The sequence below is a fragment of the Manis pentadactyla genome, chromosome 14 (assembly GCF_030020395.1).
Source record: "Manis pentadactyla isolate mManPen7 chromosome 14, mManPen7.hap1, whole genome shotgun sequence".
NCBI lineage: Eukaryota > Metazoa > Chordata > Mammalia > Pholidota > Manidae > Manis > Manis pentadactyla.
Window position 1 is genome coordinate 31,464,135 of NC_080032.1, and position 23,303 is coordinate 31,487,437.

The 23,303-nt window shown below is 43.5% G+C and overlaps 1 protein-coding gene across 4 annotated transcripts in view; it reads right to left on the reverse strand.

Annotated features, from left to right (window-relative positions):
- The window catches only part of XYLB (xylulokinase), a 56,658-nt gene that overhangs the window by 2,779 nt on the left and 30,576 nt on the right, over positions 1–23,303 (reverse strand). For all 4 annotated transcript variants that reach the window (XM_057491305.1, XM_036921645.2, XM_057491304.1 and 1 more), the window contains 3 exons: positions 18,726–18,784; positions 17,254–17,341; positions 14,856–14,950 (listed from right to left, as the gene is read on the reverse strand). In XM_057491305.1, coding sequence (XP_057347288.1) covers positions 14,856–14,950; positions 17,254–17,341; positions 18,726–18,784 — 242 coding nt within the window. The remainder of the gene's footprint in view (positions 1–14,855; positions 14,951–17,253; positions 17,342–18,725; positions 18,785–23,303) is intronic.

Genomic DNA, 23,303 nt, shown 5'->3' on the forward strand with positions numbered 1-23,303 from the left:
TGTTCATTTTTGCTTTTGTTTCCCTTGCCCAGGGAAATATGTTCATGAAGAAGTTGCTCATGTTTATGTCCAAGAGATTTTTGCCTATATTTTTTTCTAAGAGTTTTATGGTTTCATGACTTACATTCAGGTCTTTGATCCATTTCGAGTTTACTTTTGTGTATGGGGTTAGATAATAATTCAGTTTCATTCTCTTACATGTAGCTATCCAATTTTTTCAACACCAGCTGTTGAAGAGACTGTCATTTCCCCATTGTATATCCATGGCTCCTTTATCATATATTAATTGACCATATATGTGTGAGTTTATATCTGGACTCTCTATTCTGTTCCACTGGTCTGTGGCTCTGTTCTTGTGCCAGTACCAAACTGTCTTGATTACTGTGGCTTTGTGGTAGAGCTTGAAGTCAGGAAGCGTAATTCCACCTGCTTTATTCTTTCTTCTCAGGATTGCTTTGGCTATTCGAGGTCTTTTGTTGTTCCATATGAACTTTAGAACTATTTGCTCTAGTTCATTGAAGAATGCTGTCGGTATTTTGATAGGGATTGCATTGAATCTGTAGATTGCTTTAAGCAGGATGGCCATGTTGACAATATTAATTCTTCCTAGCCAAGAGCAAATGAGTTTCCATTTATTAGTGTCCTCGTTAATTTCTCTTAAGAGTTTCTTGTAGTTTTCAGGCATAGGTCTTTCACTTCCTTGGTTAGGTTTATTTCTAGGTATTTTATTCTTCTTGATGCAATTGTAAATGGAATTGTTTTTCTGATTCTCTTTCTGCTAGTTCATCATTAGTCTGTAGGAATGCAACAGATTTCTGTGTATTAATTTTGTATCCCGCAACTTTACTGAATTCAGATATTAGTTCTAGTAGTTTTGGAGTGATTATTTAGGGGTTTTTATGTACAGTATCATGTCATCTGCAGACAGTGACAGTTTAACTTCTTCTTTACCAATCTGGATGCCTTTTATTTCTTTGTGTTGTCTAATTGCCGTGGCTACGACCTCTAGAGCTATGTTGAATAACAGTGGGGAGAGTGGGCATCCTTGTCTTGTTGCCGATCTTAAAAGGAAAGGCTTTCAGCTTCTCACTGTTAAGTATGAAGTTGGCTGTGGGTTTGTCATATATGGCCTTTATTATGTTGAGGTACTTGCCCTCTATACTCATTTTGTTGAGAGTTTTTATCATGAATGGATGTTGAATTTTGTCGATTGCCTTTTCAGCATCTATGAGATGATCATATGGTTTTTGTCCTTCTCTTTGTTGATGTGGTGGATAATGTTGATAGATTTTTGAATGTTGTACCATCCTCATATCCCTGGGATGAATCCTACTTGATCATGATGGATGATCTTTTTGATGTATTTTTGACTTTGGTTTGCTAATATTTTGTTGAGTATTTTTGCATGTATGTTCATAAGGGATATTGGTCTGTAATTTTCTTTTTTTGTGGTGTCTTTGCCTGGTTTTGGTATTAGAGTGATTTGGCCTCATTGAGTTTGGGATTATTCCCTCCTCTTCTACTTTCTGGAAAAGTTTAAGGAGGATAGGTATTAGGTCTTCACTAAATGTTTGATAAAATTCACAGTGAAACCATCTGGTCAATGGGTTTTGTTCTTAGGTAGTTTTTTGATTATCAATTCAATTTCTTTGCTGGTAATTGGTCTATTCAGACTTTCTGTTTCTTCCTGGGTCAGCCTTGGTAGGGTGTATTTTTCTAGAAATTTGTCCATTTCTTCTAGGTTATCCAGTTTGTTACCATATAATTTTTCATAGTATTCTCTCATAATTCTTTGTATTTCTGTGGTGTCCGTAGTGATTTTTCCATTCTCATTTGTGATTCTATTTATGTGTGTAGACTCTTTTTTTTTCTTGATAAGTCTGGGTAGGGGTTTATCTATTTTGTCTATTTTCTTGAAGAACCAGCTCCTGCCTTCATTGATTCTTTCTATTATTTTATTCTTCTCAGTTTTATTTATTTCTGCTCTAATCTTTCTTATGTCCCTCCTTCTACTAACTTTGGACCTCATTTGTTCTTCCTTTTCTAGTTTCATTAATTGTGAGTTTAGACTGTTCATTTGGGATTGTTCTTCTTTCCTGAGGAAGGCTTGTATTGTAATATACTTCCCTCTTAGCACGGCCTTTGCTGTGTCCCACAAATTTTGTGGTGTTGAGTTATTGTTGTCATTTATCTCCATATATTTCTTTTTTTTTTTTTTATTAAATAATTATTTTTTATTGAAGGGTAGTTGATGCACAGTATTACATTACATTAGTTTCAAGTGTACAACACAGTGGTAAAACATTTATATACATAATTCTAGGTTCCAGCTATCACCCTACCAAGCTGTTACAATATCTTGACTATATTCCTTATGCTATACATTACATCCCAGTTACTTATTTATTTTACCATTGGAAGTCTGTCCTTTCCTTTTTTTTTTTTTTTTTTTTTGTGAGGGCAACTCTCATATTTATTGATCAAATGGTTGTTAACGACAATAAAATTCTGTATAGGGGAGTCAATGCTCAATGCACAATCATTAATCCACCCCAAGCCTAATTTTCGTCAGTCTCCAATCTTCTGAATCATAACAAACAAGTTCTTACATGGAGAACAAATTCTTACATAGTGAATAAGTTACATGGTGAACATTACAAGGGCAGCCATCACAGAAACTTTCGGTTTTGCTCATGCATTATGAACTATAAACAGTTCAAATATGAATACTCATTTGACTTTTATACCTGATTTATGTGGATACCACATTTCTCTCTTTATTATTATTATTTTTAATAAAATGCTGAAGTGGTAGGTAGATACAAGATAAAGGTAGAAAACATAGTTTAGTGTTGTAAGAGAGCACATGTAGATGATCAGGTGTGTGCCTGTAGACTATGTGTTAATCCAAGCTAGACCAGGGCAATAAAACATCCACGTATGCAGAAGATTTCTCTCACAACAGGGGGGGTGAGGTTCTAAGCCTCACCTCTGTTGATCCCCAATTTCTCACCTGATGGCCCCCCTGCGACTGTGCCTGTCTTAGGTTGTTCCTCCCTTGAGGAATCTTACACGTCTCTGGCTAACCAGTCATCTTCCAGGGCCATACAGGGAAATGTGAAGTTGGTAAGTGAGAGGGAAGCCTTATTGTTTGAAAAGGTTAGCTTTTTACTTCTTTGCATATTTATGCCCTGTGGCTTCTATGCCCAGCATTTGTCTTGAGGTATCTTTACCACTTGGAGGAGTTATGATACTCGGTAAATTTGATATGAGGCACGAATTCTATTTAAGGCTTGTAATTAGGAAGGAAGAAGAAAAGCCATAGAAGTAGCAGGCGGAAGAAAACATGGGAAGATTGATTATTTCTTTGACATATCTTCTTGTAGAGTACTTCAGCATGTATAGGTTTTAAGCTACTACTTAAATTGTGCACACACATTAACATAATAGGAGTATAGTTACATAACCAAAGCATATCTGTAATTACCAGCCATCTCCAGTGAAACCAAGAAAACCAGTTAGGCACCTTAGGCATTTGTGAAAACTTATCTATGATATGGTGGATATTGTCCAACTGAACTTGAACAGTCTGAGAGAAATCAGACAAATTAAAACAACCCATTCCTGGGGACTGTTCACATGCCATATGTTCTTTTAACAGTAAATAGTCTGTAGTTGTAAGACTTTGGAGTGCTACAATTTGCACTTCTCCTAATTCTTGGTTGAGTTCCAACAGTACAGATCCAGTCAAATTTGTTGTTTTACTGTATGCACAGGTCAGCTTAGATATCTCCTTCCTCATTCCCATGGCAAGTCCAGGAACTGGTGGGATGAGTGCATCTACAGCTGTAGCAGTGCGTGGATCTTTGTTGGGGTTTTTTGATGATCATCTTCTGGCATGAGTCTTCCAGAGAGTGCTGATGTTGGAAGTTCTTTTTCATATCGTATCTTAGTTCATTTTCGGGGTAGCCCAATTAGGCTTTGATCCTCTGTATAAACACAAACAGACCCTTTGCCTACACTTTTATATGCCCTTTATACCCTTGTGTAGAACTCGTTGGAGGTTACCACACAGGAACTGCCCTTTTTTTTTTTTGCTTTGTTTTTGGTATCACTAATCTACACTTACATGACGACTATTATGTTTACTAGGCTCTCCCCTATACCAGGTCTCCCCTATAAACCCCTTTACAGTCACTGTCCATCAGCATAGCAAAATGTTGTAGAATCACTACTTGCCTTCTCTGTGTTGTATAGCCCTCCCTTTTCTCCTACCCCCCCATGCATGTTAATCTTAATACCCCCCTACTTCTCCCCACCTTTCCCTCCCTACCCACCCATCCTCCCCAGTCCCTTTCCCTTTGGTACCTGTTAGTCCATTCTTGAGTTCTGTGATTCTGCTGCTGTTTTGTTCCTTCAGTTTTTCCTTTGTTCTTATATTCCACAGATAAGTGAAATCATTTGGTATTTCTCTTTCTCCGCTTGGCTTGTTTCACTGAGCATAATACCCTCCAGCTCCATCCATGTTGCTGCAAATGATTGGATTTGCCCTTTTCTTATGGCTGAGTAGTATTCCATTGTGTATATGTACCACATCTTCTTTATCCATTCATCTATCGATGGACATTTAGGTTGCTTCCAATTCTTGGCTATTGTAAATAGTGCTGCAATAAACATAGGGGTGCATCTGTCTTTCTCAAACTTGATTGCTGCGTTCTTAGGGTAAATTCCTAGGAGTGCAATTCCTGGGTCAAATGGTAAGTCTGTTTTGAGCATTTTGATGTAGCTCCATACTGCTTTCCACAATGGTTGAACTAGTTTACATTCCCACCAGCAGTGTAGGAGGGTTCCCCTTTCTCCACAGCCTCGCCAACATTTGTTGTTGTTTGTCTTTTGGATGGCAGCCATCCTTACTGGTGTGAGGTGATACCTCATTGTAGTTTTAATTTGCATTTCTCTGATAATTAGCGATGTGGAGCATCTTTTCATGTGTCTGTTGGCCATCTGTATTTCTTTTTTGGAGGACTGTCTGTTCATTTCCTCTGCCCATTTATTAATTGGGTTATTTGTTTTTTGTTTGTTGAGGCGTGTGAGCTCCTTATATATTCTGGACGTCAAGCCTTTATCGGATGTGTCATTTTCAAATATATTCTCCCATACTGTAGGGATCCTTCTTGTTCTATTGATGGTGTCTTTTGCTGTACAGAAGCTTTTCAGCTTAATATAGTCCCACTTACTCATTTTTGCTGTTGTTTTCCTTGCCCGGGGAGATATGTTCAAGAAGAGGTCACTCATGTTTATGTCTAAGAGGTTTTTGCCTATGTTTTCTTCCAAGAGTTTAATGGTTTCATGGCTTACATTCAGGTCTTTGATCCATTTTGAGTTTACTTTTGTATATGGGGTTAGACAATGGTCCAGTTTCATTCTCCTACATGTAGCTGTCCAGTTTTGCCAGCAACACCTGTTGAAGAGACTGTCATTTCACCATTGTATGTCCTTGGCTCCTTTATCAAATACTAATTGACCATATATGTCTGGGTTAATGTCTGGATTCTCTAGTCTGTTCCATTGGTCTGTGGCTCTGCTCTTGTGCCAGTACCAAATTGTCTTGATTACTATGGCTTTATAGTAGAGCTTGAAGTTGGGGAGTGAGATCCCCCCTACTTTATTCTTCTTTCTCAGGATTGCTTTGGCTATTCGGGGTCTTTGGTGTTTCCATATGAATTTTTGAATTATTTGTTCCAGTTCATTGAAGAATGTTGCTGGTAGTTTCATAGGGATTGCATCCAATCTGTATATTGCTTTGGGCAGGATGGCCATTTTGACGATATTAATTCTTCCTAGCCACGAGCATGGGATGAGTTTCCATCTGTTAGTGTCCCCTTTAATTTCTCTTAACAGTGACTTGTAGTTTTCAGAGTATAAGTCTTTCACTTCTTTGGTTAGGTTTATTCCTAGGTATTTTATTTTTTTTGATGCAATTGTGAATGGAGTTGTTTTCCTGATTTCTCTTTCTGTTGGTTCATTGTTAGTATATAGGAAAGCCACAGATTTCTGTGTGTTGATTTTGTATCCTGCAACTTTGCTGTATTCCGATATCAGTTCTAGTAGTTTTGGGGTGGAGTCTTTAGGGTTTTTTATGTACAGTATCATGTCATCTGCAAATAGTGACAGTTTAACTTCTTCTTTACCAATCTGGATTCCTTGTATTTCTTTGTTTTCTCTGATTGCCGTGGCTAGAACCTCCAGTACTATGTTAAATAACAGTGGAGAGAGTGGGCATCCCTGTCTAGTTCCCGATCTCAGAGGAAATGCTTTCAGCTTCTCGCTGTTCAATATAATGTTGGCTGTGGGTTTATCATAGATGGCCTTTATTATGTTGAGGTACTTGCCCTCTATTCCCATTTTGCTGAGAGTTTTTAACATGAATGGATGTTGAACTTTGTCAAATGCTTTTTCAGCATCTATGGAGATGATCATGTGGTTTTTGTCTTTCTTTTTGTTGATGTGGTGGATGATGTTGATGGACTTTCGAATGTTGTACCATCCTTGCATCCCTGGGATGAATCCCACTTGGTCATGGTGTATGATCCTTTAGATGTATTTTTGAATTCGGTTTGCTAATATTTTGTTGAGTATTTTTGCATCTACGTTCATCAGGGATATTGGTCTGTAGTTTTCTTTTTTGGTGGGGTCTTTGCCTGGTTTTGGTATTAGGGTGATGTTAGCTTCATAGAATGAGTTTGGGAGTATCCCCTCCTCCTCTATTTTTTGGAAAACTTTAAGGAGAATGGGTATTATGTCTTCCCTGTATGTCTGATAAAATTCTGAGGTAAATCCATCTGGCCCGGGGGTTTTGTTCTTTGGTAGTTTTTTGATTACCTCTTCAATTTCGTTGCTGGTAATTGGTCTGTTTAGATTTTCTGTTTCTTCCTGGGTCAATCTTGGAAGGTTATATTTTTCTAGGAAGTTGTCCATTTCTCCTAGGTTTCCCAGCTTGTTAGCATATAGGTTTTCATAGTATTCTCCAATAATTCTTTGCATTTCCGTGGGGTCCGTCGTGATTTTTCCTTTCTCGTTTCTGATACTGTTGATTTGTGTTGACTCTCTTTTCTTCTTAATAAGTCTGGATAGAGGCTTATCTATTTTGTTTATTTTCTCGAAGAACCAGCTCTTGGTTTCATTGATTTTTGCTATTGTTTTATTCTTCTCAATTTTATTTATTTCTTCTCTGATCTTTATTATGTCCCTCCTTCTGCTGACCTTAGGCCTCATCTGTTCTTCTTTTTCCAATTTCGATAATTGTGACATTAGACCATTCATTTGGGATTGCTCTTCCTTTTTTAAATATGCTTGGATTGCTATATACTTTCCTCTTAAGACTGCTTTTGCTGTGTCCCACAGAAGTTGGGGCTTAGTGTTGTTGTTGTCATTTGTTTCCATATATTACTGGATCTCCATTTTGATTTGGTCATTGATCCATTGATTATTTAGGAGCGTGTTGTTAAGCCTCCATGTGTTTGTGAGCCTCTTTGCTTTCTTTGTACAGTTTATTTCTAGTTTTATGCCTTTGTGGTCTGAAAAGTTGGTTGGTAGGATTTCAATCTTTTGGAATTTTCTGAGGCTCTTTTTGTGGCCTAGTATGTGGTCTATTCTGGAGAATGTTCCATGTGCACTTGAGAAGAATGTATATCCCGCTGCTTTTGGATGTAGAGTTCTATAGATGTCTATTAGGTCCATCTGCTCTACTGTGTTGTTCAGTGCTTCCGTGTCCTTACTTATTTTCTGCCCAGTGGATCTATCCTTTGGGGTGAGTGGTGTGTTGAAGTCTCCTAGAATGAATGCATTGCAGTCTATATCCCCCTTTAGTTCTGTTAGTATTTGTTTCACATATGCTGGTGCTCCTGTGTTGGGTGCATATATATTTAGAATGGTTATATCCTCTTGTTTGACTGAGCCCTTTATCATTATGTAGTGTCCTTCTTTATCTCTTGTTACTTTCTTTGTTTTGAAGTCTATTTTGTCTGATATTAGTACTGCAACCCCTGCTTTCTTCTCACTGTTGTTTGCTTGAAATATGTTTTTCCATCCCTTAACTTTTAGTCTGTACATGTCTTTGGGTTTGAGGTGAGTTTCTTGTAAGCAGCATATAGATGGGTCTTGCTTTTTTATCCATTCTGTTACTCTGTGTCTTTTGATTGGTGCATTCAACCCATTAACATTTAGGGTGACTATTGAAAGATATGTACTTATTGCCATTGCAGGCTTTAAATTCGTGGTTACCAAAGGTTCAAGGTTAGCCTCTTTAGTATCTTACTGCCTAACTTAGCTCGCTTATTGAGCTGTTATATACACTGTCTGGAGATTCTTTTCTTCTCTCCCTTCTTGTTCCTCCTCCTCGATTCTTCATATGTTGGGTGTTTTGTGCTGTGCTCTTTCTAGGAGTGCTCCCATCTAGAGCAGTCCCTGTAAGATGTTCTGTAGAGGTGGTTTGTGGAAAGCAAATTCCCTCAGCTTTTGTTTGTCTGGGAATTGTTTAATCCCACCGTCATATTTGAATGATAGTCGTGCTGGATACAGTATCCTTGGTTCAAGGCCCTTCTGTTTCATTGTATTAAATATATCATGCCATTCTCTTCTGGCCTGTAGGGTTTCTGTTGAGAAATCTGACGTTAGCCTGATGGGTTTCCCTTTATAGGTGACCTTTTTCTCTCTAGCTGCCTTTAACACTCTTTCCTTGTCCTTGATCTTTGCCATTTTAATTATTATGTGTCTTGGTGTTGCCCTTCTTGGATCCTTTCTGTTGGGGGTTCTGTGTATTTCCGTGGTCTGTTCGATTACTTCCTCCCCCAGTGTGGGGAAGTTTTCAGCAATTATTTCTTCTAAGATACTTTCCATCTCTTTTCCTCTCTCTTCTTCTTCTGGGACCCCTATAATACGGATATTGTTCCTTTTGGATTGGTCACACAGTTCTCTTAACATTGTTTCATTCCTGTAGATCCTTTTATCTCTCTCTATGTCAGCTTCTATGCGTTCCTGTTCTCTGATTTCAATTCCATCAATGGCCTCTTGCATTCTATCCATTCTGCTTATAAACCCTTCCAGAGTTTGTTTCATTTCTGCGATCTCCTTTCTGGCATCTGTGATCTCCTTCCGGACTTCATCCCATTTCTCTTGCATATTTCTCTGCATCTCTGTCAGCATGTTTATGATTCTTATTTTGAATTCTTTGTCAGGAAGACTGGTTAGGTCTGTCTCCTTCTCTGGTGTTGTCTCTGTGATCTTTGTCTGCCTGTAGCTTTGCCTTTTCATGGTGATAGGAATAGTCTGCAGAACTGGGACGAGTGACGGCTGGAAGGACTTCCTTTCTTGTTGGTTTGTGGCCCTCCTCTCCTGGGAGAACAGCGACCTCTAGTGGCTTGTGCTGCGCAGCTGCGCGCAGACAGGGTTTCTGCTTCCTGCCCGGTTGCTATGGAGTTAATCTCCACTGTTGCTGTGGGCGTGGCCTGGCTCGGGCAGCTACTCCAAAATGGTGGAGTCGCGTTGGAGCAGGAGCTGCTGGGAGGCTATTTATCTCCGCAAGGGGCCTCCCTGCTCCCTGCAGCCCAGGGGTTAGGGTGCCCAGAGATCCCGGATTCCCTACCTCTGGATTAAGTGACCCGCCCTGCCCCTTTAAGACTTCCAAAAAGCACCCGCCAAAACAAAACAACGACCACCAAAAAATAAAAAAAAATTTTTTAATTAAAAAAAAAAAAAGTTTTTAATTAAAAAAAAAAAAAAAAAAAAAAAAGGTGGTTGTTCGTTTTTCTTTATTCTGCGGTGCCAGCCTCAGGCCTCTGCTCACCGGTCTTTCTGCCCTGTTTCCCTAGTATTGGGGTCCCTATCCCTTTAAGACTTCCAAAAAGTGCTCGCCAAAACAAAACAGCAAAAAAGCAAAAAAAAAAAAAAAAAAATGGTTGCGCGCTTTTCTTATGTCCTCTGGCACCCAGCCTCCAGTGCCCGCTCACTGTTCTTTCTGCCCTGTTTCCCTAGCATCCAGGGCCCCCTGGGCACGTACTGTGTCTGCACTCTGGCCCGGATGGCTGGGCTGGGTGTTCGGCAGTCCTGGGCTCCGTCTCCCTCCCGCTCTGCCTGCTCTTCTCCCGCCGGGAGCTGGGGGGAGGGGCGCTCGGGTCCCGCGGGGCCGGGGCTTGTATCTTACCCCCTTCGCCAGGCGCTGGGTTCTCTCGGGTGCGGATGTGGTCTGGATATTGTCCTGTGTCCTCTGGTCTTTATTCTGGGAAGGGTTGTCTTTGTTATATTTTTATAGATATATGTTGTTTTGGGAGGAGATTTCCGCTGCTCTACTCACGCCGCCATCTTCCGCCCCTTGTCTCTCCATATATTTCTTCATCTCTGTTTTTATTTGGTCATTGATCCATTGATTATTTAGGAGCATATTATTAAGCCTCCATGTGTTTGTGGGCTTTTTTGTTTTCTTTGGGTAATTTATTTCTAGTTTCATACTTTTGTGATCTCAGAAGCTGGCTGGTACAATTTCAATCTTTTTTAATTTACTGAGGTTTTCTGGCCTAGTATATGATCTATTCTTGAAAATATTCCATGTGCACTTGAGAAGAATGTATATCCTGTTGCTTTTGGATGGAGTGTTCTGTAGATATCCGTTAGGTCCATCTGTTCTAATATGTTGCTCAGTGCCTCTGTCTCTATTTATTTTCTGTCTGGTTGATCTGTCCTTTGGAGTGAGTGGTGCGTTGAAGTCTTCTAAAATGAATGCATCACAGTCTATTTCCCCCTTTAATTCTGTTAGTATTTGTTTCACATATGTAGGTGATCCTGTGTTCGGTGCATAGATATTTATAATAGTTATATCCTCTTGTTGGACTGAGCCCTTTATCATTATGTAATGTCCTTCTTTGTCTCTTGTTACTTTCTTTGTTTTGAAGTCTATTTTGTCTGGTACAAGTACTGCAATTCCTGCTTTTTTCTCACTATTAGTTACATGAAATATCTTTTTCCATCCCTTTACTTTTAGTCTGTGCATGTCTTTGGGTTTGAAGTGAGTCTCTTGTAGGCAGCATATAGATGGGTTTTATTTTTCTATCTATTCAGTAACTCTATGTCTTTTGATTGGTGCATTCAGATCATTTACATTTAGGGTGATTATCAATAGGTATGTACTTATTGCCATTGCAGGCTTTAGATTCATGGGTACCAAAGGTTCAAGGGTAATTCCCTTACTATCTAACAGTCTAATTTAACTCACTTCATATGCTATTACAAACACATCCTAAAGGTTCTTTTTTATTTCCTCCTTTTTCTTCCTCCTCCATTCTTTGTATGTTATGAATCATATTCTGTACTCTTTGTCTATCCCTTGGGTGACATCTATTTAGCTTTAGGAATACTTCCATCTATAGGAGTCCCTCCAAAATGCACTGTGGAGGTGGTTTGTGGAAGGTAAATTCTCTCAACTTTTGCTTATCTGAAAATTGTTTAATCCCTCCTTCAAATTTAAATGATAACCTTGCCAGGTAGAGTATTCTCGGTTCAAGGCCCTTCTGCTTCATTGCATTATATATACCATGCCACTCCCTTCTGGCCTCTCAGACTGCCTGCCTTTCCTTTGACACAGAGTGGTGGGTATGGATCCCTGTCCTCCACAAACAGCTGGAATCTCAGTCTCTCAAGCACTCTGCCTGTCCGAGCTCCCCAACGTCCAGAGCACCACACAATACAGGTTTCTGCTCAGAAAGCAGATCTCCAGGGCTGGGTGTTCAGCAGTCCTAGGCTTCCACCCCCTCCCCACTCCATTTCTCTTCCTCCCACCGTTGAGCTGGGGTGGGGGATGGGCCCGGGACCCACCAGATTAAGGCTTTCATACGTTACCCTGTTTCTTGAGGTCTGCTCTGTTCGTGAGGTCTGTATACAGTCTGGTGCAGCCTTCTTTCTTGTTGCTGTTTTAGGGTTAGTTGTATTAATTAATTATATTTTTGTACTATTTGTGGTTTTGGGAGTTCTGCTTCTAACCTCTCACGCCGCCATCTTGAATCTCTAAAGCTGATTTTTATATAGCCCTCCACTACTTTTTTAAACTGTTCTCACCTGTGGCTTGGTAACCCCTGCCTGAGAAATGTAGGTGCACTTCAGATGGACACAGCTTATCTCACAGACAAGCAACCCTTGAGACCATGGGACCCAGATTCCCTTGGGATTCACACACACACACACACACACACACACACACACACACACACACATATCCCTAGCAGTTCACGACAATCCCATCCCTTCTTAATCTGGCTTAGTTAGCCTCCAAGTCAAGTACTTTAGTACTGATTATGCAAGTAGGGCCTACTTGTGGTGCAGCTGAAGCCATTCTTTCCCTGCATGCTGTCGGAGAGCCCAGAGGGGCGTTGACTTCAATGTTCAGCTGAGCACAGTAGAAACGTGGTTCCTGTTTTGAGTCTCCACTTGAGCCCAGCGGAGAATGGAGGATGCTGCCCTGCTCTCAAGGAATTACAATCCAGGCCTCAAACAGGTCACTTACGCCAATGATTACAGACTGTCACCACATGCGGCCTGGTGTTAAGAAGGATTCTGAGGTTATGCTCAGGTTTGGTTATGAGTTCCATGAGCTAGTAGTGACTTTGCCTACAGGCAAGCCAGGGAGACTGGCGGCATGCACTGAGTACCTGGCACCTGTGCAAGGCAGGTGCAGCTACTGGCTTCCCTAAAGCTTTCCCCAACAACCATCTTCTTTGCTGGCTTTTTAGAGAGGATGGAAGAGCTGGACCTCACCCAATCCTTTCTTACAACCAAGGCTGACCAAATGATGAAATGGTAGTCTTCATGGAGTTGAAGGGACCAGACCAGCATGTCTCTCCCTGATAAGCAAGAAGCAAGGGAGGAGGGACTCTACCCAATGCCATGCTCTGGCTCCTGCCTGTGAATACAACTGTGGGGGGACAGAATGCTTGGTGCAGCTGTAGACATCCTGTAATTACTGGGAGCATGTCTAGGGCTACACCATCCAATATAGTGCCACAAACCATCAATGCCTTTGAGCCCCTGAATGTGACTGGTGCTAGAATATAAAATGCACATCAGATTTCAAAAGCTTGATACAAAAAAGAAGAATGTAACATACCACATTAGCAATTTTCCTTATTGATCACATGTGGAGATGACAGTATTTTGGACATACTGGATTAAATAAAATATGTTATTAAAATTAGTCATTTATTTATTTTTACTTAAAAAAAAAAAGACCACTAGAAAATCTAAGATGACACACATGGTTTTCATGATGTTCTTGCTATCTATGGCTGGTATTATTTGGAGAACAACAGGGAACACGACCTGGAACCCTGACGCTGTCGAACCTCTGAACCAATGCTGGCAACTACCTTCAGACTTCTGTTGTATGATAAAGTCATTGTAGTCAAGGGTTCTTTGTAAGCTCTACAATTAGCAGGTTAAAAGTAGGCAGGACAGAAGTCCTCACTTCACAGATGAAGAAACAGAGATTTGGAGATGGAGAATGCTGCTCAAGGTCCCGCGAGGGGCCCATAGTAACGTACAATCTTCCTACTGCACTGAGCCGCTCTTAAGCATAAGGGCACACACAGGAAATCACGGAAGCCTGGGCACACCTGTGTGTGGGCTAGCCAGTCCCCCGGAAGCTTCTGCTTCCACCTCTGCTGGGAGACAGTCCTCCATACTGCTTCTATACATCCGGTGACAGCTTTTGTTCCAGACTATCTTTTCAAGGATGTTTGTATAGCTAATAGCCTTGGGAGACAGAGATAGTGTCACCTTCTTGGCGGAGGGAAAATTTGTTGCTGACCGGGAGAGTAAAGATGATGTCTCCTTTGGGGGCAAAGGTTGGGCAAGTTTGCTTGTGGCTCCTTTATAAGGCTGGGGGTTTCATAAACTCAGGGTCTCTCCACTGTGACCCAGACACATCCACCAAGCATGAAGCTGGTGCTGCCCGCTCGTCTGGGGTAATAAAGGCCTCGGTCTGCATTGCCTCTGCTGCTGGCTGCAAGAAACTTCTGCATACAGAAACGGTGGTGCAGGAGGTGCTGAGATGTAGCTCCCAGATTGCCCTCTGCTTTGGGGATTGCTTTGGCTGTAGAGAGCTGCCTTACCCCATCCTGGGTGGCCTGCATGCAGTGACTGATTGACAGGGAGTACAAAGTTCCAGCCTCCTCACCCCAGTGGGGTAAAACTCTAAAGGGCCACCCCAGCTTCAGAAGGTCCTGTAGGGTCAGCTGAGGGCTCCACTGAGATGCTCTGCAGCTCCCCTCCTCCCTCTGCCCCAGCCCTGCAACCTCCTTTCCCTCCCACAGATGTGAATCCCAAGAGCACCCCCTAATGAACTGTACCCCTTAATAAAACTTTTGCACCCTAATCAACACTGCTTTCCAGGGACCCATTGGTAACCAGTGACCCTGACTTCACAGGGATTTCCGGGTCAGAGTGACTATACAGAGGTCTTGAATCTAGACTTTAGATTGAGGGCTGAAACCCAGTGCAGCCTGTGCTTAAGAGAGAGTCTTTCAGGGGCTCCTTGTAACTCCATGAATGAACCGTCCCCCCTGTGTTATATGGATCAATGAAGATATGCCCCACCTGACACCTGCGGCTGTGAAGTCAGCAATACCTGTGAATCTCAGTTAATAGCCAGGGTTTTTTGCTCTGCTCCCTTGACAATTAAAAAAGAGGATTTCTCCTTTAGCTGAGCACCTCAACTTTGACGTAGGTGACACAGAAAAACTTACCTTTTGGAAAAGAGAACCTAGTTGGTTTCACAATGCAAAGGCTTTGACTGAATTCTGATAGTCTCTCACCTGAGAAGCTCCTGGGGTGGGGGTTGCAGCCAACCTGGGGTTGGGAGCTAACTTCACAACCTCTGAGAAGGGTACACCCGTCCCAGCTGCAAGGCCTAGAAGAGAAAGCTCATTTCACGACAGTGCTCGCTGCATGTGAAGATAGTGACTAGAAACAGCATTTTATCCCATGGGGATAAAGTGTTTTAAAACTGGATTATGATGGTTGCACAAGTCATTACATTTACTAAAAATCACTGAGTTGTGCACTTTTAATTGGGTGATTTTTATGCTATATAAATTGTGCTTCAATAAAACCATTAAAAAAGAGAGAGAAATGTCAAGTGCAGGTGCCCTCCAGCAGGGCCTCGTTTGTCTTGCGCACCGACAGCACCAACCCGAAACCTGACCACACCTGACAGCTGACAGTAGGGTCTCTGCTTGCCTCTCCTCCCTCGCGTGGCTCCACTGTCCCCATGGCTCACAGCACCCAGCCTCCTGGGCTTCTTTCAAATCTTCCTGCCTCAGAGCCTTGCACTGCCTGGAATGTTCCTCCCTCCTCTCTTCATGTACCTATTCCCTCTCCTCAGATGAGCTACAGCTACCATCATCACTGGCCCGGGAGGCGCCCTAACCCTCTGTCCTCAGCGTCTTCCCCTCTCCTGAGCAGTTCTCACAATTTCTGCCCACGGGGTTGTTTACGGTCCCTCCCTTGCTGAGCTGGAAGCTCTGTGAGGTGAGGGACTGGGGCTCTGGGTCCTAGCACACTGCCCGCATGCAGGAGGCACTCAGTAAATGCTCGCTAAGCAAATGAATGGTGGGGCTGGAAGAGAGGGAAGGTTGCCACAGGTGGGCAAGAAACAGTGAGGGGTTCCTCGGTGACTTAAGGAGCAGTACCAGATTGACAGGAGGCGCCACACCAGCAGAAGCAAAAGAGGGCTTCGCTTTCTGACCGGACACTGGGCACCCCAGCTCACAGCTGTGGGGCCGAGGGATGAGTGTGGATGGCTGGCATAGAGGCTAATCAAGTGGTCCAGGTCCCCCCTGTGTGGGAGGTCCACCCCCAGCCCAGCAGGGGAGAACAGATTCCAAATAAAGTGGCTGGTATGCCTTGGGGTGGATCCTGGTGTGCTAGGACTCAGCGTGGGCCTTGGTTTCGGAGGGCAGAGCAGGGCAGTACCCCAGGTAACCCTTGGCAACTAAATAGGCACAAAAAGGGAAAATTTTAAAAAGGGGAAGCATAGCTGTGGAGTCCCCAAAGGGTAGTTCCTTTCCTTCCTCCGGAGGAGTAGGAAGCAGACCCCAGGCTTCTCTGGACAACACTGAAGGCTGGGAGATTACGGAACAGTGTTCCCAAAGTTCTCAGGAAAAGTATTTTGAACTTAAGAGACTTTTGCCCAGCCAGGGAAGCACTCTCTGGGAAGGTCAAGCAGAGCCATGGCTGGACATGTAAGGCCTCAGAAAATCGCCACCTACTGAATTTTTCCCTCTGAAAAATTGATTTAGGTTGTATACTCCAAGAAAACTAGCATAGAAATGAAGCAGGAGAAAGAAACTGCAGGGAGTTAAAAAGAAATTAATAGGTACATGTAAAGAAAAGCCAATACGTTGTAAAGTTTAATGAAAAACATGACAACCTGGAAATGAATTGCCCAGTGATCTTGACAGGGTAGGTGGCATGACATGGGGTGAGTGGGCAGGGCAGAGGGGAAGGGGAAAAAGAGTAAGAGGTTAACTACTAAGGGAAGGGTATGCTCCCTGATTCAGCATCAATGTTGATGGAAAAATGTAAGTTTAAATAGGTGTTAAAAAGTTAAGAGCAAACGTGGGAAGGGGGAAGAGGGCAGAGCCCAGCCTAGGAGCAGTTAGAGGACAGGCCAGCTGACCAGCTGGGAGGAGGAATGCCCAGTGGGCAAGCCTGGACCTGCCCAGGTGAGTGGTTCCCTTGGGACTCGGGTTTCAGGAAGGCCCCCCTCAGAGCAATGGGCCGTGGAGCTGTCCAGGGCCGTGGAGCTGTCCAGGGTCCTGCACTGCTTGGCTCTGAAGCCTTTGCCTTTGCCTCAGTTTCCTGCTCTTGCTGAAGGTAAGGCTCTGGACTTCATCGCCTCTCCTGCCCAACAGCTGTACGGACAGTAGTCTGGGCCCTACAGCTGTCCCCATGTCCCTGTGCTGAGCCTGACTCTGACTAGGCCTCATTCACTTAGGACCCTGCCTTCCCTTCCCCTCTTTAAGTAGAGAATCAAGTAATAGGCTTGGGTTGGTTACTGCACACTGGGAGGAAGAAAAAGGAAGCCCAAGCCCACAAGACACCAATGTCCCTAAAGATTAGGAACATCCCAATCTCCCCTTGCCACTTTCCTGGGTCCGAGCAGCGCCCCAACCTCTCCCAGGGGCATCTATCCTCCATCCATTGGCCTACCGTGGAAGGCGCGGTATGCAGAGCCCACACAGGCTGAGTTGGCAGTGTCTGTGACATACACGGGGGCGCCAAACACATCCGCAAGCACCTGGAAGGACAATGGAACTTACTGTGCAGAGGGACAGGCACTCGGGTAGCACTTCCCAGGCTCTCTTCTTATAGCTTCCCATGACTGCGGCCCCATCCTACAGCCGTACAGGAAATACACGAGCCATGCCCCCAGGGCCAGACCTGGGGGGGTCTCTAGCAGAGGACCACAGATATCCAGGTTGTCCCTGCACTGTTTCACTGTTTTATCAAAGACAAGGAGGGAGACTGAGGAAGCTTGCTGAGCAAATGGTCAAGGTGGAGACAGCTAGGTATCAGACTAACATCAACAAGCCCAAACTCACCCAAGGGCGTGCCTTACAGGGATAAAATAAAGGATCCCATTTGGGTCCCAAAAATAAATTGCACACATTTAGAATGAAGGACGTGTTCTAAAAGGAGCTCACAAGGAAAGGCCTTGGGGGTCTTAGTTGACCAGAGATAACATAATAGATGCTGCTAATGCCCCAGCTGGTTTCTGTTCCTGGACTGGCGTGCTCCCCTCCCTCAGATGCTGTGAGTATTGGCTGCTAATGGCACACAGCTACTGCTCCTGAATGGAGGAAAGCTGATTCTCACAGGAGGCTGTTCTCCCCTCCCACAGGGCAGCATTGGCCCCCTTAACCCAAGGCAGAACCAAGTCTGTGGGACAGTTTACATTACAGATCTCCCCATGGGATGGAGCTGAGGCCAGCTCCAGCCGAGCCCACATCCCTGCTCATCCTTTCCCCTGCACCCCTCACCCCCTTCACCTGGGAGCACTCTCTCAACAAATCACTTATAGAGGAATTCCTATTTCAGGCTCTTCTAGAAACTCTTACCTAAGATGGGTATAGTACAAATCAACTGCTGCAGTTACTCAAATGGTTAAGGCAGCCTCTACATCTAAAAATGATCAGAGTTCCAATAAGACACTGACAGCCCCATGGTATGACAGCCTAATCGTCAGACATCTACAGGTTGATTCTACTTTTGTTCATGCATTTCTGGTATAACGGAGGACCGGAAAGACAGTGTCAAAGTCTGGCAGCTGTATTATCAGAGGGGTGGGTGAAAAATCAGAGATGTTTAAATAGGAAGGGAGAAACCCTGAGGAAGACAAACATGCTGGCACTAGATGTCAGAAAGTTTCCCATGTGGAAGGACAGGAACTTTCTGTGTGACTCCAGAGGCTGTGCTGGTATCAGAAGTGGAGTAATACAGGGCAGCATAGTTCGCCTGAATACAAGACAGAATCTGCTCACAGGTGAGCATGAAGCAGCAGGGCTGGCTTCCTGGGACACCTGCAGGAGGGGCAACGAGCAGTCCTTGTTGCTGAGGGTCTGGCTCTTAGAAGTAACCTTTGAGGAAGAGGCCCTTATGCAGGGCCTGCTACCAGCACTCACCTGTAAGATGTCTCTGTTGTGAGAGGCCCCTCCAGTGGCCAAAATCTTTGTCTTGGGCACTGCAAAGAAAAAGAAAAAAGCAAATGGCTGTGACAATTCCCACAAGGCAGAAAAAGAAAAGGCTGTTTTTCCAGAGTTCTTCAGCCACAGAGGGCCCATGCCTATTGTTATCACACAGGACTCAGGGAGAGACCCAAAGCTGCCTCTGTCCACACAGGCTTGTCCCATGTAATCTCCTTGTGAGGCTGCTGCCCCACCCACCTCTTACTGTCTTCTTCTCTTTTTTTTTTAAATGATTAAAAAACAGAATCTTTCAACAAACCAGGAATGGAAGGGAACTTAAATTGACAAAGGCCTTTTATCTGAAATTTACAACAAACATAATTCTTCACAGGAACATCTAAAAGCATTCTCTTTAAGACCGATGTACCTTCTAGACCCCCAAAATGGCCTCCAAAGGACCCCTGCCTCCTGATATTTATGCCTTCATATAGTCTGCTCTCATGTCTAATAGGGATGACTCATGTGACTAAGAGGATACTGATGGAGTGTGAATTCTAAGACTAGGTCATAAAAGACATCGGGGCTGTTATCTTGCTCTACCACAGATCACCCTCTCCCAAATCACTAACTTTGGGGGCAGCTAATTGCCATGTCATGAAGACACTCAAGCAGTCCTGTGGAGAGGTCTACATGCTGAGGAACCGAGGCCTCCTGCCAACAGCCACGTGAGCCAGCACCTTGGGAGCAGACTCGAATTAAACCCACATTGAGATACCAGTTCACATCCATCAAATTAGCACAAGACTCAAAGGTGCTTAATGTTAAGTGTTGGCAGGAGTGTGGGAACCCTCAGGCCTGCTGCTGCCAGGACAGGAATGATTTCAGCGTGGCCAGACTCTCAGTCTCTTCTCCCCAGGCCCCCACCAACCCCTCTTCGTTCCCCCAGGTTGAGCAGCAACAGCATCTGAGCTCAAGATAAAGGGCTGTCCTCCAGCAAAGGTGAGCTACTTTGGAGGAGGCTGATGTGGAGGCTGCCTGGAAGGACTAAGGGGAAGGGAACTTGCAGTAACACTTCCACCAGGGCAGATGGGGAGGGATGTGGAAGCTAGCCCAGCTGAGAAAAACGCTGCATTCATCCTCCAATCAGAATGAACTCCGGCTAATTCGGTCATCTGAAACTGTTGAGAGGACTCTAGACTAAAGCATGCACAGGGCCCAGGATAAATCTGATGTCACCACATCTACCCACACAGCCTCTCCACAGAGCCCCGTGCTGGGGTGGGTGGGAGGAGACCCAGGCTTGCTGTCTACACTGAGAGACTCAGTCACTCATTCAGTGCCATGAACCCACAGAAAAGTATCAATGGGAACAAACAGAAAAACTTAGAAGAAAAAGAGCTCAGGGAACAAAAACCAAATTTGAAAAAATTCTATCCTCAGAAGTATTGGAGGGGTATAGAATAAATAAAACAAGAATATAAACCATTATGAAAAAGAACCAGGACACAAGAATGAGTTCCAGAAGTTAAAGAACAGTAAACGATTACAAAAAAATTAAAGGAAGAGTTCCAGAAATGAAAGAGCAAAATACAATTACAAAAAAATTAAATGGAAAGGCTACGTAGTAGAATAAACATGGCAAAACCTGATCTGATGGCCTGATTTGAAGACACAATCCAGGAAATTCTCTACAACTGAAAGTGATTTAAACGAAGAGACAGAGAATAAACTTCGAAGATGAAGAATTCACTTATCCTTTTAAGATGTATTCATTCTAAAAATATTTAGGGAGAGCCCAACTATGTCCCGAAGTGGTTTAAGCAGCTGGGAATGGCTGGTTTAACAAGATAGGTGACATTCTCACTCTCAGAGAGCTCCTATTCCAGCTGGAAGCACAGACAATAAACAGCTAGATTAACAAAACAATAGTGATCAGGACAAGTTCTATGATGAAATAAAGCAGAGTGTGAAAGAAGAGAGAGGATGTGAACTCAACAGTCCAAACAGGTTTATTTCTGAACCTGAGAGGGACCCCTCTGTCCTGGCCAGCAGAACAAAGGAAACAGGGTCTCTAATAGGTCAAGAGGCTTTTTATGGCCAGGGCTTTGGCAGGCTCTTTGAGGGGAGGGGTCAGGGGAAAGGTGGGCTTGTGGCTTGCTGACGTGTCCTCTGGAGAATGCTTGTAGCCTAGGTAAGATGACACTTAGGTCTCTCTGAGATGGTGGCTGGACTTATTCAAAAGGTGGTACTCGGGTCTGGATTCTATCAGAGTGAAATTAGGACCAGAGAGCCAGCATCTGGTCTAATTCAGGGTTTCTCAACTTTGGCCCTATGAACATTTTGGACTGGATAATTGTGGTGGGGCCTGTCCTATGCATTGCAGGGTGTCTGACAGTGTCCTTGGCCTCCACCCACAAGATGCCAATAGCACTCCCCACTAGTGACATCAAAAGTGCCTCCGGATATTGTCAAATCACCTCTGGGAGGCAAAACTGCCCCTGTTGAAAACAACCACTGGTCTAAGGTGGATTTTAATAAAAAGAACAGAGAAACTTGGAGGGAATGAACTAATGCACTGAACTTCCCCAAGGTAAAGACAACCAGATGCATTCCGGTGAAGGGGCCAGTGAGTGCTCAGCACAGTGAATGAATAAGGCCTAGACCTAGACACTGACAAGCTTCAGGATCCTAAGTAAAAAAATTCTATAAAGAAAAACACAGCCATTCAGATGGGCATCAGGCTTCCCTGACAACACTAAAAGTCAGAAAACAGTGGAACATTACTTTCAAAGTTCTGAAATAATGCGATTTTTAAACTCAGAATTTCACATATTGTAAAAGTAGCGTTTAAGCGTGAAGGCAGAATAGGGATGTCTTCACAGAGACCACTCCCCCTGCCCCGTGACCCCGACCCTACATGAAAGAATTCATCAAGGGCTCAAGGGCGTCCTGAAGCAAAGATGAAATGTGTGAGATAATAAATGGAGGTGGTCAAAGGAGCCAGCCAGATGTATAATTTAAATAATGACTGATTATAATGCACACAAATTAGCAACATTCCAGAACCAGAAAATGGGAGGTGAAAAAAGGAGGGAAGAGAGGTAACGGGGGTGTCTTCTTGGGGAAAATACAGCCCCTGGGCAGAATGTAAATTCTAAATGTTGATCAAAAACTATAAACTTTAATATGTATGTTAAAACTTTAAGGGTAATTACTGAGAAAAGAGGGACAGATTTTAGGAAATGGAAATGCCTCCAGGGCCTGGGAGGGTAGTGGAACGGGAAGGACTAAGCCAGGGTCTGATGCCGAAGGGCGATGTGCCCTGAGTGAGCAGCCCTCCTAAGAGAATTTGATCTGAAAATTTAAACATTACACTAGCCAAACATGACAAGCTCTAGAGGTAGGTTCTGCACTCAGTTGTCAGTGCACCACCCATGCCTGTGAAGAGGAAAAGAGATGAAGTAATGAAAAATAAGAAAAAGAACTTTCACAAGACTGTTCAGCATTGCTCCTAAAACTGAACTGGAAAGACCAAATGTGTATCAGAGAAGGGATAAATAAATCGTGGTATAGTCTTGTGATGGACTACTACACTGCAGTAAGAGTTTACCAGGAACAGCTGCACTAATTCACCTGGATGAATTAAAAAATATCGAGTTCTAGAAGCAAGTCACATAAGAGCACTTACAGTATAATTCCATATATCATGAAGTCCAGAAGCAGGCAAAGAAGAAATGTAATTTTAGGGATGCATAGATGGCAAAACCATAGAGGAACCTCAGGGGAATGATAACAAAGACAATCAGGATAGAATTACCTGGCAAGGCGGACGGGGATGCAAATTAAAGAGGGTAGACAGGACGGCTCTAAGGGTCTGGCTGTGTTCTATTCCTTAACCAAGTGCTCAATAAACAGGTGTTGATTGGCATGTTTTACAATTAGCTGTGTGATGCTTACACTCCACTATAAGCACAATATTTTTCACAATAAAAAATAATAAACCTCAGTCTAATACAAGACATATAGTTCCACTTCCAGTTAAAATGGAGATGGTCAAGAAAGAACATCACATGTGCTGTCACAATGAGAGGACACCGAATAAACAGACAAAAACATATTTGCAGTTGTGAATGCAAACAAGTTGACATAAAGGAAATTCCGGGAATGAAATTCCTTAAGTGCTGACTCATCCCGGTGGTACACAACAGGTGCAGCAGGAAGTCTCCAGAAGCAGATAAACTGCCAGATAGAAACCTGTTGAACATTGGCAGCTGCGTGTGGTGGCCAGAGGCACCCTCTTGCAGAGCCAGTCCCCCCACAACAACCCCCCAGGCCGTGTGAGCAGTGATGTGGCAGCTGGGGGCAGGGAAGGCAGAGAGGACCTGGATCTCAGTGCTTAGGTCTGTGTGTTCCTATAACGCATGGCTCTTTTACAAATACTCGTTTATTAAATGAGTATTTAAATAGAAATCAATGTTTTAAGGCCCTGCTGCCACCTGCCCTCCTGCCCCACCTTCGGCCCTGGCCACTGAAGTGTCTGGGCTCAGAAAGGTACGCCAGCCTCCTACAGAAACC